The 16,754-nt window shown below is 41.5% G+C and overlaps 1 protein-coding gene across 8 annotated transcripts in view; it reads left to right on the plus strand.

The window, feature by feature from the left end:
• Window positions 1-16,754, plus strand: part of LOC129707784 (voltage-dependent calcium channel subunit alpha-2/delta-1) — a 492,487-nt gene that overhangs the window by 273,764 nt on the left and 201,969 nt on the right. For all 8 annotated transcript variants that reach the window (XM_055653085.1, XM_055653086.1, XM_055653087.1 and 5 more), the window contains one exon: window positions 6,146-6,277. In XM_055653085.1, the coding sequence (XP_055509060.1) occupies window positions 6,146-6,277 (132 nt within the window). The remainder of the gene's footprint in view (window positions 1-6,145; window positions 6,278-16,754) is intronic.

The raw sequence follows: 16,754 nt of genomic DNA on the forward strand, positions 1-16,754 counted from the left end.
GCCTTTGGGACTTTTGTGAATGAGCTTCTGTGGAGCCGCTTCCTCACTGTGCCAGAGATCCAGGTCAACCCTGTATTTGTGTGGAGTTTGCATGTTCTCCCATGACCGTGTGGGTTTCCACCTGATGCTCCGATTCCTCCAAAATGTGCATATTTGTAGGTTAATTAGATTCTGTAAAGTTGCCCAATGTATGTGAGGAGTTGATGTGAAAGTGGGATAACATGTAACGAGTGTGAGTGGGTGATCAGTGGTCGGCATGGGTTCAGTAGGCTGAAGGGTGCATCTTTCAATCAATCAATTTTGGGCGACACAGTGGCACATCAATAGAGTTCCTTCCTTACAATGCTTACAGCGCCAGAGACCCGGGTTCTATCCTGACTACGGGTGTTGTCTGTACTTAGTTTGTGACCGTGTGTGTTTTCTCTGGGATCATCAGTTTCTTCCCACATTCCACAGGCTTGGTATAAAAATGTAAAATTGTCCCCAGTGTGTGTAGGATAGTGTTAATGTGCGGGGATCGCTGGTCAGTGAGGACTTGGTGGGTCGAAGGGCCTGTTTCCCTTTCCGTGCTGTATCTCTAAACTAAACCAACACTAAACAATACATTATTATCTGTACTTTATCAATATCTATTGCCACTGAAAGACAGAATACAAGGATGCATTATGTGTACCCAGCTCTCTTGTAATGTTGATGAAATAAAGATATTTTGAGCACTACAAATACACTACAAAATTTGAAAAGAAATGATCAATTGAAAAGGCTACTCGAAAGGCTAGTTGAATCTCTTTATTTATCCGCCTATCTTGAACTGGAATTTGACTTCCATCTTATTGGCTTCCAGCCATTCCATGCAATAACTTTCATTCATACAATTAGGTGGATAGCTTTATTGCTATACTTGAAAATAATCAGATTTACTTTTGTTAAATGTCTTTTGATTTTAATTTGGGTTGTGGGAGGTAGAGATGCTGGCTGAAATGAATTATGGTTGCAGTGCCAGCCTGTTCATTAACATGTCCCTCACCTCTGCTCTGGAAGATGCTTATTTTGATGTAGCTGGGAGAAATAGATTTACAATGATAAGCAACAAATTCCTCTGGATACTGAAGGCACCAGAAATTGAAGATCAGTTCAACCGTTCAGCTGGAGAAAAATCGTGGAAGCATTAAAAATTGTGTTTACCAAATTCCTCTGGAATTAGTTTTATTTTGGAAGTAGCAATGTAAGTCTTTACATTAGTAATCTCTAGATACATGGGCTTCATTTAAAATATGCACAGAAATAATGAAATTGAAAAGGCATTTAGCCGATTTACAGATTTTACATGATGTTTAAGTTTCATTGAATTAAAAGTTTGCTTACAAAAGCAGGTTATTCAGGATAAGTGTGAATATGTTCAAGTAATAAGAACAATGTTATTTCAGTAAGTTTCACAGCATGGAACAGGTGAATAGTCCCATGGGTTAGAGCCAAGGATTATGCAATGTGGGTTGGCAGGTTTAGTGTCAGCTTGCTAATTAGTCTGGTCCTGCTATTTCAGAAGCCAAAAGATGTATTGCTGTCCTGTTTTATGTCATTGGTTTAACTGGGAGATCCTCAACCTGTTTAGTTCCCCCATCAGTCTGATGAAAGGTTTTGGCCCGAAACGTTGCCTATTTCCTTCGCTCCATAGGTTTTGCTGCATCCGCTGAGTTTCTCCAGCATTTTTGTGTACCTAGTTCCAGAGGCCTTTCTGTCAAGGTTCTGCAGCACTTGACAATGGCAGAGGGAGCCAAGCTGTGTTTCAGCAGAGCTCCAGTCAAGTTCACCGGCATGGTAGCTGAGCCTCCATGCACCACGTTCATTGTTGTATTGCCAACAGATTGAATTGGCCTCAGACTTATCCAGCATCATGGCAAAAGGTTTGGTTACACAGTAAGCTGAAAGACAAAAATAAAGCAGATCAAGTAGCCATAGGGTCCTGTACTTCTGGTGGACTTGTTCTTGCTTCTTTGCAGATGTGCTGCAGTCCGGCACCCGCATTTGCTTCAGCGGGTAACAGCATCTACTTCAGGCTGCCAGCCATCTGCATTCCCTGTGGAGTTCAGCAAGGCAGTATGGTCTTCAAAATTCTGAGTGGGAGATTTGCCCTTAGGCTAGCCCTCTGGCATGGCCTCATTGATTTAATTGTAAGAAATGGCTGCTGGGAGAGCTCAAAATAAACATTTCAGTTGATTTAATACAACTAGTGTGTGTATATATGCAAAGTCTTTAGTGCTATTTTATTTATTAAAAAAATAACAAATTATATATATATTTTTAGAAACCTTAATGCCACTTTGATATGGGAGGTAGACAAAAGTGCTGGAGAAACTCAGCGGGTGAGGCAGCAGCTATGGAGCGAAGGAAATAGGCAACGTTTCGGACCGAAACCCTTCTTCAGACTGAAGATATAGTTGAATGTGACTTTCCATTATCCATATTGTGTGGAATGTCTGCATACTGGGAAGATATTAAAATATTTTAAAAAAGGTATATGTATTTTTAAAATTCCATTGCAGTGGGAGGTTTGACTAGCAGTCAGATCAGGGACGAGCTGTTCGGTGAGTGGAACTTGACATTTGTCTGGGAGGGAGTGAATTCTCTGCTGGGCTCTGCAGATGACACAGAGCCAGCCACCCAGCTGGAGCCAGTGCCCTGGGCTACAGTGAAAAAATAACCCAGCAGGTGTTCCAAGGGCGGACAGCGCTAGTATGGGGTCAGTTAAAGATCATTTCCAATATTGCACATCTGCAGGGATGCGGGTTAATATTATTAGAAAGGTCAAGGAGGAAACAAAACAAGAGTTGTATTTCCCATGATCTTGGTCCATTTGCTATACATTGAGTTGTCGAATTGAAAAACACTAAAACAATTTTAAAATGTACAAAACAAAGAACTGCAGATGCTGTTTTATACCAAAGATAGACACAAAGTGCTGGAGTAACTCAGCGGATCAGGCAGCATCTCTGGAGAAAAATGATGGGTGACCCTTCAGGTCGGAATCTTTCTTCATTCTGAAATATCCTCTCTGTCCTCTGGTTCTTGATTCCCCTACGCTGTGTAAAAGACTCTGTGAATCAAATCCACTCATAATCTTATACGCCTCTTGTCCAAAGAGTCACTGAAACCATTTTCAAGCAAATACAGTTCAAGCCTTGCTGAGCCTGAAGAAACGGTCTCGACCCAAAACGTCACCCATCCTATTTCTCCAGTGATGCTGCCTGACTCGCTGAGTTACTCCAGCACTTTGTGTTTATCAATTTCTTAAATATGTTATTGACACTTGAAAATCTGTTGGAAAATCATTGATTTAAATTTGACTAGAGAAACTGAAGGTACAACTGATTGTGGCTGTATTAGCAGAAATGATGTATTTTGGCATTATATGTTAAACAGACAAATGATCTCTTTGGTCAAGTACATTAAAAAAACTGCAGGCCATTCACTGTTATATAAATAAAGTACAGCTGCTTTGCCAAAGATCCTGCCAACATTCATCGCTCAACCAAAAATCAGGAAATTAGTTGAACTTGTCATTTATCTTAATAATCTTTGTGAAAACTTATCGCCTGTAAATTAATGATGCTATTTAACAGGACAACAACTGTAACATCTATACGCAAGAATTGCTTGACATGTCAAAGTTATTTTCAGCGTGACAGGTGGAGGAGTCAAAAAATGTCTGATTTGTATTTTGAAAGCAATTTGAGGAGATGAGAAAAAATGAATTTATTTTTCATAATGTTGTGGTGCATTTGTCTTGCTGGTGTTGCTAGACAATCAGCTCAAATGTCATGTTAGATCTACTGAAGCACCAATCATAATTTATATTAGGTGCATACTCTTATTAACTTGTCTTGGAAATTGCCACAAACTCAGAACATAATGTGGCAAAAGACCTGTTTGCCATCCCTTTCTCAGAGACTCAGTTACATAAATATTACTCTCCAAAATCCTCTCCTTCACGGCCTTGCTTATTTTGATTCTGCCAAACTGACTCTGTAAATCAAACCACAAAGTCACTCAAGCAACATATCAATACATGGATAGATGAGGTTTCAGGTCGTGATTTAGCAAATCGTTAACTGTTTTTGCTAGAAAATGCTATGTTACTCTTTGGACGACTTTATAAGATGAAATTATTTTACTGACTGATGTATCAAATAATATCTAATTAATTGATACTGTGAGTATCTTCCGGCAGACCATTTTGTATCCAATAGAACTTTTTAAAGATAAAAGGATATTATGATGCAGAGATCTAGAGTAACTCAGCGGGTCAGGCAGCATCTCAGGAGAACATGGATAGATGATGTTTTGGGTCGAGACCCTTCTTCTAACTGATTGTATGGGGGAGGGAAGAAAGCTGTGAGAGATGAGAGGCGGGACAAAGCATGGCAGATAATAGGTGTAAATAGGCGAGGCGGTTTTGTAATGGGCAGTTTGCTGAAACACAAGCCAGAGATAAAAGCAGGAGGTGTGGACTATGCGGTTTAAAGAGTTGCATATTATCCAGACCTTTATTTCGACCTGAAACGTCACCTATCCATGTTCTGCATAGATGCTGCCTGACCCGCTGAGTTACTCCAGCACTTTGTAAACCAGCAACCGCAGTACCTTGTTTCTCCATTCAAGCATTTTAAGATGTTAAGCTTGTGGCCCAGTGACTCAACTGGAGTTGATGCAGTGTGTGCCATCTACAAATGCATTGGGGAACAACTCCCCAAAGTTCCCTTAACACCACCGAAAATCCACAACCGTGGCAATCGGGAAGTAAATCAATAGCCGGTGCATAGAATCACTACCACATAAAAGTTCCTGTCCTATTGCACACCACCCTGGCTTAAAAATACGTAATGAGTTCTTCATTATCAATGGGTCAAAAGCCAGGAACTCCCTGCTTATCAGAACTTTGGCAAAACCTTCACCACGAGAACTCTAATAGTTCAGAACATTCTCGGGCATCTTCTTAAGGGTGCAAGTGAATGGGCAATAAATGCCAGCCTTGCCAGTGACTGCAATGCCATGTCAATGAACTAAAGAATGTTAGATAGCACTGGGTGTTCACCACAAATGAGGTGTTCAATGTTGCCCATCAGCCATCACATAACTGGAAGAACATGCCAAGTAAATAGCCACCTATTTATATTTATCTGCACTGCTTTGAAATCAATTCTACAATACTCTTTTATTGATTTCAATTATATTGGAAAATTGAGATTGTTCTTGTCAAGACTTTGCAATTTTGAGTCATTTATTGGTGATAAAAAAAATGGAGATGCTTATCTGGAAAACTCTCTGATGATACTGTTCTCCCCATTGAAAGATGCAGTCATTATTTTGTTCAAGCCGTGTAGCAGTGAAGTTAGCACATGAATTTATGTCAGTTCAGAGCTACAGTCAACTAATGCAAAACCAAACCATTGTTTCAGCAAAGGTAGACAAAAATACTGGAGGAACAGCAGGTGAGGCAGCATCTATGGAGAGAATGAATAGGCGACGTTTCGGGATCGAGACCCTTTTACAGACTGATTGTTTCAGCAATGTATCTCTGCATGATAGATGTACAGTGTCGCAGTGGTACTGTTGCTGCCTTTCACTGCCAGAGACAAGGGTTTGATCCTGACTATGGGTGCTTGTACGGTATTTGTACGTTCTCCCCATGACGTACATGGGTTTTCTCTGTGATCTCCAGTTTCCTCCCACACTCCAAAGAAGTATAGGTTTGTAGGTTAATTGGCTTGGTAAAATTATAAATCATCCCTAGTGTGTGTGGGATAGTGTTAGTGTGCGGGGGTCGCTGGTCGTTGGGGACTCAGTTGGCTGAAGGGCTTGCGTCCGCGCTATATCTCTGAATTAAACTAAAGTTGCCTTTCCCATGGACAATATTACAGTTTTGATTTTCACTGAGTTACCCAAGCACTGCATGTTTACACCATGTTGTTTGGGTTGGTATGTGACTATCTATGCACAACATTATGAAGCTCTTTGACTTTTAATAATAGCAGATTGCTGTTCTCGGTTCATAAATAATTCACCAGAAGACGTCAGGATTTTTGTCTTTGGTTTGATTGTTGGAGTAACAGCCTGATAAGTGACTGAGTGTTTTTTTTCTTTTCAGCAACTATTGTTTTAAATGAACTCAACTGGACAGCTGCACTCGAGCCTGTGTTCAAGCATAACAAGATGGAAGATCCTACATTAATGTGGCAGGTTTTTGGAAGTGCAACCGGCCTGGCTAGGTATTATCCAGGTAAATAAAGTTTATAAAATGAATATCTCACTATTGTATGAAACACTGGTGATTGAAATTTACTGGTGATGTTGAAATGGGGCTGCACAGTGGAGCAGCTGGTAGAGTCACTGCCACACAGTGCCAGAGACTCGGGTTCGATCCTGACCTCAGATATTATCTGTGTAGGGTTTGCACTTTCTCCCTGTGACCACATGGATTTCCTCCAGGTGCTCTGGTTCACTCTCACACCCCAAAGAAATGCAATTTTGCAAGTTAATTGGCCTATGTAAATTGCCTCCCTGTGGACAGGAAAGTGAGATAACATCGAACCAGTGTGAACGGGTGATCAATGGTCAGCATGGACTTGGTGGGCCAAAGGGCCTGCTTCTATGCTGTATCTCTGAACTAAATGCCACTAGTCTCTCCGCCTTCTTGTGTATGGCTGGATAGCATTAAATACAATGTTAATTATTCATAAGTCACTGTATGGCCTATCATTGGCAATTCATTTCAAAGCCGGTGCTATCAAATTTGAGCTAAACCTAAGATGTGGTTCTCTTGTCCATTGCTTGATGTGTTTTAACAGGTAGAGAGGTTGGTTTGATTTGCTGCATTATTCACTTTGCATGCTGGAACATTCATGCACTTGTTGAGTTCCTTGTTTCAGCCAGAACTTTCTGACCCACGTTTTGTGCAGAAATTTCAAATTTGTTTGCCGAACATTGTGCTGATTCTGTAATGATCAGAAAGACAATACAACAGGATTTGGTCATAAGGTCATAAGTGATAGGAGCAGAATAATGCCATTTGCTCCATCAAGTCTACTCCGCCATTCCATCAAGGCTGATTTATCTGTCCCTCCAAACCCCATTCTCCTGCCTTCTCCCCAACACCTGTACTAATCAAGAATATATCTACTTGGTTGACTTGCTGCCTCAATGCTGTTGATCTGATGTATTTGCCCCGTGCAGACGTTGCGCTGACAGACAAGAAGCCGAAGCAAAGAAGTCGAAGCCAAAGAACCGAATAGAAACGAGGCCGAAACGCCAATGAACTGAAAGAGTCCAAAGACGAAACGCCTACTAATCGAAAGGATAGGATGCCTAAATGCAAACTAACTGAAAGGGCGGGACACCTAAAAGCCAACGAACCAAAAGGCTGCGTCCCCTAATAGCAAACTTACCGAATGGCCGCTCTGTCGAAACACCACCTGCCCGAATGGCGGCGTCGCCTACAAGCCAAAGGACCGACTGCCCCTCAACAGAAAAGTCCAATAACGGACATGACGTTGCCAGGGGGCGGGACTTGTCAGCGATTGGTCCAGGCTTTCATTGGCTTTTAGGCGTCCCATCCTTTCGGTTAGTAGGCGTTTCGTCTTCGGACTCTTTCGGTTCATTGGCATTTCGGCGGCGTTTCTATTCGGTTCTTTCGCGTCGACTTCTTTGCTTCGGCTTCTTGTCTGTTGGTGCCACGTCCGGGTACCGTACTGCAATCAACCTGATGTATTTAACTACATGCTAGCTTAGTGAGTGGAAGCTTTCTCCTGACAGTAATGTAAATGATCCAGAGAAAACATGACATGGATAGAAAATTGGTTGGCAGACTGGAAGCAATGAGTAGGAGTGAACGGGTCCTTTTCATAATGGCAGGCAGTGGCGAGTGGAGTGCCGCAAGGCTCGGTGTTGGGGCCGCAACTGTTTACCATATAGTAATGATTTGGAAGACGGAATTAGGAGCAACACTAGCAAGTTTGCAGATGACACAAAGCTGTGTGGCAGTGTGAACTGTGAAGAGGATGTTAGGAGGTTGCAGGGTGACCTGGACAGGTTGAGTGAGTGGGCAGATGCGTGGCAGATGCAGTATAATATAAATAAATGTGAGGTTATCCACTTTGGCGGCAAAAAAAAGGGGGCAGATTATTACCTCAATGGGATTAGGTTGGGTATGGGGGAGGTGCAGCGAGACCTGGGTATCCTTGTACACCAGTCATTGAAAGTTGGCTTACAGGTACAGCAGGCAGTGAAGAAAGCTAATGGAATGTTCTTCTGCAGTTGTATAGGGCTCTGGTGAGACCACATCTGGAGTATTGTGTACAGTTTTGGTCTCCTAATTTGAGGAAGGATATTCTTGTGATTGAGGCATTGCAGCTTAGGTTCATGAGATTGATCCCTGGGATGGTGGGACTGTCATATGAGGAAAGACTGGGCTTGTATTCACTGGAGTTTATAAGGATGAGGGGGTATCTTATAGAAACATATAAAATTATAAAACGACTGGACAAGCTAGATGCAGGAAAAATATTCCCAATGTTGGGCGAGTCCAGAACCAAGGGCCACAGTCTTAGAATAAAGCGGAGGCCATTTCAGACTGAGGTGAGAAATAACTTTTTCACCCAGAGAGTTGTGAATTTGTGGAATTCCCTGCCCCAGAGGGCAGTGGAGGCCAAATTACTGGATGAATTTAAGAGAGTTATCGCTCTAGGGGCTAGTGGAATCAAGGGATATGGGAGAAGGCACGGGTTATTGATTGGGGACGATCAGCCTTGGATGGTGGAAAGGGTCAAGAACTTCAAATCCCTGGGCGTGCATATTTCCGAAGATCTCTCCTGGTCCCAGAACACTGATGCAATTATAAAGAAAGCACATCAGCGCCTCTACTTCCTGAGAAGATTACGGGGAGCCGGTATGTCACGGAAGACTCTCTTGAACTTCTACAGGTGCACAGTAGAGAGCATGCTGACCAGTTGCAGCGTGGCTTGGTACAGCAACCTGAGCATCCAAGAGCGAAAATGGCTGCAAAAAGTAGTAAATACTGCCCAGTACATCATTGTCTCTGACCTCCCTACCATCAAGGGGATCTATCGCAGTCGCTGCCTCAAAAAGGCTGCCAGCATCATCAAGGACCCACACCATCCTGGCCACACACTCATCTCACCGCTCCAATCAGGTAGAAGGTACAGGTGCCTGAAATCTGCAACATCCAGGTTCAGGAACAGCTTTTTCCCCACAGCCATCAGACTACTAAACACAACTTCAAACAAACCCTGAACTATAACAGCCTATTGCACTTTATCGGTTTATTTATGTGTGTGAATATATATATATATATATTATGCCCAAAATATTCTGTTGTGCTGCAGCAAGCAAGAATTTCATTGTCCTATCTTGGACACATGACAATAAACTCTCTTGACTTGACTCTTGAAGATTTCTGCATTCACTCTTCCACCAATAAAACTAAAATATGACTAATTTGTCCTAGAATTTACATCATATCCATTTTAATCAAGTCATCTCCATCCTGGCTCAGAATGACATTGATACTATCATTTGGGGGTAATAGTCTTCTATGAAAACTTGCACTTCAATTGGAAAAACAAAACAACAGGAGCCAGTTAATTAACCATGAAATGCTCTAAGTTAACCAAAGGATTCATCTCATGGTAAAATACAATGCAGCTTGTATTATATTTCATCTGACAGTCCTGAACAACTAAAATCAATCCAAGAGTAAATTAGTGACCTAACTTCAATGATTTTGTGTCAATCACCAATTACTATGATTCACCTTTATGCTGGATCATTAATTTGAGTGCTGAAACTAATTTAAGGGAAATAGAAACATACAGAATGTATAAAGAAAACATATCAATACCTATTGCTTGTCACTGCAGTCAATTGGTAAGCTTACATTTAAAATGGAAATTGTTTCGATAACGTTTGCACAGTTTGAATGTAACACCAAAGGCTCCATCAATTCCATTCCCAGAGTGAGGTAATAATTGCAGTGTATGAAAGTTGCTTGCCCTACAGGTTCCTGCCTTCATTCTTCTCATCAGTTGCCAGGCTGGTGGGGAGAATATGGCATCCTCTCCGCTCAAGCCCCATATTAAATAGATGGTACCCTTGTCTAGCCAGTAGTTGACCTATTGCCAATGTCTTTGGCATCAAATCTGAGGTTATGGAAATAAGAAGTGGAATGTGATACACATTTTAATTGCATGCCTATTCCGTTCCTGCCAAGTTACGATCACCCCTGTGGTCCTGACAGGGTCCAATAGCTGCGTTTTGGAGATGCTCTGTGATCCAAATTCAAACATTCAGCACAATGCTTTAGATAAATCACGGCAATGGTATTTTAACATAGAAACATGGAAAATAGGTGCAGGAGGTGCACCTCTATTGCATCCGCTGCTCTAGGTGTCAACTGTTCTACATCGATGAGACCAAGCGCGGCGATTGCTTCGCACAACACCTCTGCACAGTTTGCATTAACCAACCCGATCTCCCGGTGACTCAGCACTTCAACTCCCCCTCCTGTTCCGTATCCGACCATTCTGTCTTAGGCCTCCTCCATGGCCAGAGTGAGTCCCACTGCAAATTGGAGGAGCAGCACCTCATATTTCGCTTGGCTAGTTTACACCCCAGCGGTATGAACATTGACTTTTCCAATTTCAGGTAGTCCTTGCATTCTCCCTCCTTCCCAGCTCTCCCACTGCCCACTGTCTCCGCCTCTTCCTTTCTTCCCCCCCCCCACCCCCACAAGAAGGGTCCGAAGAAGGGTCTTGACCCGAAACGTCACCTATTCCTTTGCTCCATAGATACTGCCTCACCCGCTGAGTTTCTCCAGCATTTTTGTCTATCTTCATCCTTTTTTAAACAGTTGACTAGCGCTTTGGTGAACCTATCACCCACTTAGTTGAAACCTTAGGATATTGGCTGAAAAAATGGTGCACAAAATGAGCAGCTACAAACAATTCCCAGAGTATGAAAGATAGAGTTTGTAGATTCGACGACTGGCCATGTAAAACATTGAAAGGAGGGAGCACTGTGAGCAGCCAGCCAAGTAAAGAGTTAGACCATCCTGTGAAAAAGTTGATAGGGCTCAGTAAGAATGAGGATTGATGGAAATGACTGTGTGATAACAGCACTATTAGATTTAAAATAATAATAACTGTGAAAAAATTAATACTTAATTTTTGGAAAAAAATAGCAACCCCCACAATTAAAATGTGGATTACGGAAATACCTTGCATTTGGAAATAATAAGATTTGTATTAACTGACAAAATTGAATTATTTTCTAAAATATGGTCTCCATTTATTGATTTTTTTAAAGTAAACTGGTTTAACACAAAATTAATGGCATAACTTGAGTTTAGGGTTGGATGAACAACTATACCCAGCATCTCCCAGATCTATCTCCACAATAACCATATAACCATATAACCATATAACAATTACAGCACGGAAACAGGCCATCTCGGCCCTACAAGTCCGTGCCGAACAAATCTTTTTTCCCCTTTACAATCTTTACATTTGTAATCTCTTTTCCTTCTTGACTTTTTTTCTTTTTTTTTTCTTTCTCCATTTTATTAGTTTATATAATTTCTTTTTTATCTCTATTTCTTTCCTTTAAAAAAACTTTAAAAATTGAAGCCATGTAAGAACTCTGTAACCAGTTTGTTGTTTATTACCATTGGTACATACACTTTTAATAAAAATTAAAAAAAATAGGGAAATAAATGAATGTTATTGGTGACATCAGTATAAGGATGTCCAAAAAACAGTTTACAAAGTTTAGGCCCTTTATGTGAATTCTGTGAGTAGATTTAATCAGCACGTGAGATTCACTACCTGTCTTTTTGTACCCAGGCATTTTCTCCTGACCCCCATATTCCAAGACTTTAATCATTTAAAAAAAATAAGATTACTATCTGCGAACCATTGCTAGTGGTTTACTGATGAGTAATCTGGAGTTATTTGTAAATTCTATGTCCAGTGTAATGAGACAATCAGTTGGTAGCTCCATGTCCCAGTGGATCGTGTTGGTTTCCGATTGTTTGTGCGAAGCTAACATGAATCAGTGCCTCACATATTGGCGTTTTAGAGGAAAGCCATTGCTTAGCTGCCAGATTGACAAGCTGCTTTGATTGGCTTAGGATTTGCAACGAAAATCAGTGGTAGTTGGTTTTTGCTTTCTGGAAAGTTACGAACTGGAGGGCTAAAGGGGCTGTTCCACTTACGCAATTTTTTTGGTGACCTGTCGTGGGGTGACTCCTGTATAGTCGTGAGTAGTCGCCCAAAGAGTCGTACCTTTTTCTGGTCGCCGCTGGATTTTCAACATGTTGAACATTTTCAGCCACCTGCTGCGACTATGACGGGTGCTGGCAAGCTGCCGAAAAAATCACGAAAAAAGTGGGACAGGCCCTTAAGAGGTCAAACCATGTGCAAATCACTCTGAATGTTCTTTATCATCCCATTTTGAGCAACTCAGAAATGGCAGTCCATGGAACTGATGCGCTGTAATGCTGAGAATTTTTGTCTGCACTCTATCTTCCCCTGTGCTCTATCTATTGTACTTGAGTTTGATTTGAATGTATTTATGTATAGTAAATCTGATCTGTTTGGATGACATGCAAAACAAAGCTTTTCCCTGTACCTTGGTACACGTGACCTCAGCATTACACCTCAGCATTCAAGAGTCAAGAGTATTTCATTGTCATATGTACCAGCAACAGAACAATGCAATTCTTACTTGCTACAGCTTTACAGGTCCATTAACACACAAAAAAATCACAAAAATATATACACATATTCAGTGATTTCAGGCACAAAATAATGAACGAGAAATAGGAAATGAACCATACTAGTTTAATGGAGAAATCTATTTACACCATTTTATTAAAACAGGTGGACTTGAAAAGCGAAGATAGACACAAAATGCTGGAGTAACTCAGCGTGACAGGCAGCATCCCTGAATAGAGGAAATGGGTGAAATTTCGGGTCGAGACCCTTCAGACTCTACTACTGAATCTTTTTAGGATTCTGTATTTTGCTACAGTTACAAATCAATAGTTTGAAGAGTTATTGATATTTCTGCTGGGACAAAGCGCTGTAGCATTGTTTGTGTTTGTATTGCTGCCATTGGATGGATCTCCTGCTCTTGTTACAGATGATCATATCCGTAACAAGAACAGCGCTGCTACATACTAATCTAATAATGAATTCAAATATATTCACCACCCAAAGATTAATGTTTTTTTGCTATTGATGCAGCACAAAACCATGAAATGTAGATGTGGTATAAATATAATATTTCATTGTGGCCAGTGGTTAACAAAGGACGCAGCCCTGCAACTTGTGATAATAAACTTTACATGAATATAAAGTTCATAACTGTAGCAGCCAATGTTAATAAGACAGAAGAGATAGAAGAGAATATTTTGTGTGCCAGTTGCATGAATGACCATGGAAGATTCAGTATCTGAAACCACTGAACAATGCTGACTTGTGTACAGGAATATGAATAATACTCCATGAAACCAAAAGCCACATTTGGGCAGAATGTTCTTCAAACAATAAATGCATTGAACACCAAATCAATAATCACCCGGGCTTGAGTACCACAGGTGGGCCTCGAAGATGTTGGAGCTGGAGTCACTGTGGGCTTCAGGCCAACTCTTCAGGTAGCTCCAGGTAGTGAAGGGGAAAGGGTCACTTGGAAAACAGTCATGCTCATGTCAACTGGTCAGGAGGTGATTTGGTGAAATGTGGATCCCAACATGACTGAAGACCTGAGACTTTAGTGTGAAGCAGAACATGCCGTGCCTTCCTGTCTCCCTGACACTCGTTGTCAGTCCTACACACAGCAGTATTTGGATTGGGTCAACAACAGTTGCACAGCATGAGAGTTTCTGCCTTACAGCTCCAGAGAACCGGTTTTATCCTGACGATGGGTGCTGGCTGTACAGAGTTTGTACATTCTCCCTGTGACCACGTGGGCTTTCTCCGAATGCTCTGGTTTCCTCTTTATAAAGCCAACCAAAATAGGGATTTGTGTAGGAACAAACTGCAGATGCTGGTTTAAACCAAAGATAGACACAAAAGGCTAGAATAACCCAGCAGGTCAGGCAGCATCTGACAGGTGACATTTCAGGTCGAAACCCTTCTTTAATTGATCTGCAATTATTTGCTCCCCATTATTCTAACTGTAAGGGATTTTCATTTGTCTTCACTAATCAATTATGCTTGGTATAACAATAGAAGCTTTTAAAGTAAGGTTTGCAGTGTTCTCCTTCCCCTACCCAATCAAGCCCCTTTTCCCTCATTTGTAACATTCTAAACTGCTCACAGTCCCCAGGCATACTTCTCTTTCTGCTCTTTATATGTTTCTCTCCCTCGGACATGAATCTATACCTAATTGCTTTTGAAATCTATGATCGAGCCACCTTTCCTGTTCTATTATTGTTCCAGACAGGAATGAATAATTGTTGCAATTCATCAATGCGCTTTCCAAATGCTTGCCATTGCCCATCCACAGTTAACCCTTTAAATAGCGTTCCTCAATCCATCATGGTCAGCATGTGCTTCGTACCTTCATCGTGTCCTTTATTTAGATTCAGGACCCTCGTTTCGCAATCTCCATCTTAATGAAGAATTCTATCATGTATATGTCATTCTTTCTCAAGGGACCCCACAGAATAAGATTCTGTATTAATGCTTTCACACAGTGCCCAGTCTAGGATGGTGCAGTGATTAATTGTTTTGACATAATGATACAAAAAAATATTGAATATATACTCTAAAAAATACTATTTGCTACAGTGATATGAAGAATATCAAACGCACATATCTTTCTTGACATTCGACAGCATCGGAGAGTCTTGCACATTGTCTGAGTTGATTCCTACCCCTGTCCATTGATGTTATTTAGATCTGTTCCACAATGTTGAACAACTAGCGATCTATTTTTCAGGTTCTCTCAAATATTGTCATGACAGGCTAGAGCTTCAAAGGAAACATTTCATTGTCTTAACTGCATGCTAATCTGAAGAATGAACATAAGGACAAGCTGTTGCCTCTCCATCACTTCTATTTTGGCTGGATTCCCAAAGCGTTGAAAATTTGTTGCTTTTTTAAAAATTATCCTTGACTAGTTTGAGCTGGTACAAGACCATGATTATGGACCTCGTTTTTGAGCATTGTAATTTTCCTGTCTGACCATGAAATTCATGTCAATGGGACCACAGCATGATTTTTCTGTGCAGCCTACACGAGGTAAAACAGGCTAGTGTCATTTTTAGCTTGTGATCCCAGTGCTCATTGCCCAGCCCTATCTGGAGGTATCTGCCTCTTTATTCCCCCCCCAGTATTCAGAATCATCCTCGTCTGGTGGCCTAACCCTCAAGGTGACCAAACTGATGTGCCAGTTGGCAAAACAACCTACACACACACAGGCAATGCAAAATGGGAAGGTTTTGGCTTGTATCTCAGAATTAGCAACAATTGGCCCATTTGTTATTTGGGGAAGTTTAAAAAATGAGGGCAGTGCAGTGGTGCAGCAGTAGAGCTGCTGCCTCTACACTGACAGAAACCCAGGTTTGATCCTGATCTCGGGTGCTGTCTGTGTGGAGTTTACACGTTCTCCCTGTGATTGCGTGGGTTTCCTCTGGGTACTCTGGTTTCCCCCACATCCCAAAGACATATACATTGCCCCTCATGTGTAGGGGGGTGATGAGAAAGTGGGATAACATACAACTAGTGTGAACGGGTGATCAATGGTTGGTGTGGACTCTGTAGTGGACTAAATTAAACCTACTTACCTCTTGTACAAAAGTTAAACCAAATTCCAATAAGCAGTAAAATATTGTAGACTATCTACATACAATCTGCTACAATTTTCCACCATCTCCAGAGTTTCCTGGAAAGCTTGTGATCTTCGTCCATCCCTCGCATAATAAATGAAAGCATGCAGTCGCTGCCTCAAAAAGGCTGGCAGTATCATCAAGGACCCACACCATCCTGGCCACACACTCATCTCCCCGCTACCTTCAGGTAGAAGGTTCAGGAGCCTGAAGACTGCAATGACCGGGTTCAGGAATAGCTACTTCCCCACAGCCATCAGGCTATTAAACCTGGCTCAGGCAAAACTCTGACCATTAATAGCCCATTATCTGTTATTTGCACTTTATCAGTTTATTTATTCATGTGTGTATATATTTATCTAATGATATATGGACACACTGATCTGTTTTGTAGTCAATGCCTACTAGGTTCTGTTGTGCTGAAGCAAAGCAAGAATTTCATTGGCCTATCAGGGACACATGACAATAAACTCACTTGAACTTGACAACACTGACTCTCTGCTCCCGATATTGTTAGAGCAAGAAATTACCAAGTGCACAAAGGAAAGAATTCAAGGATGTTCTCACGTCGTTTTTGCGAAAATGTAACTTCCCTATCAATGGTGTGGATGCCTGACAATATTGAGAATACTGAATCCACGATTCTCAGTATCTTCCTGTTAATACTTCCCAAAATGGTGAAGGAACAGGACTATATGGGTGGCACGGTGGCGCAGCGGTAGAGTTGCTGCCTTACAGCGCCAGAGTCCCGGGTTCGATCCTGATTACCGGTGCTGACTGTACGGAGTTTGTATGTTCTCCCTGTGACCTTTGTAGATTTTCGCCAGGATCTCCGGTTTCCTTCCACACT

This window comes from Leucoraja erinacea, chromosome 22 (genome assembly GCF_028641065.1).
Source record: "Leucoraja erinacea ecotype New England chromosome 22, Leri_hhj_1, whole genome shotgun sequence".
In the NCBI taxonomy this organism is placed as follows: domain Eukaryota; kingdom Metazoa; phylum Chordata; class Chondrichthyes; order Rajiformes; family Rajidae; genus Leucoraja; species Leucoraja erinaceus.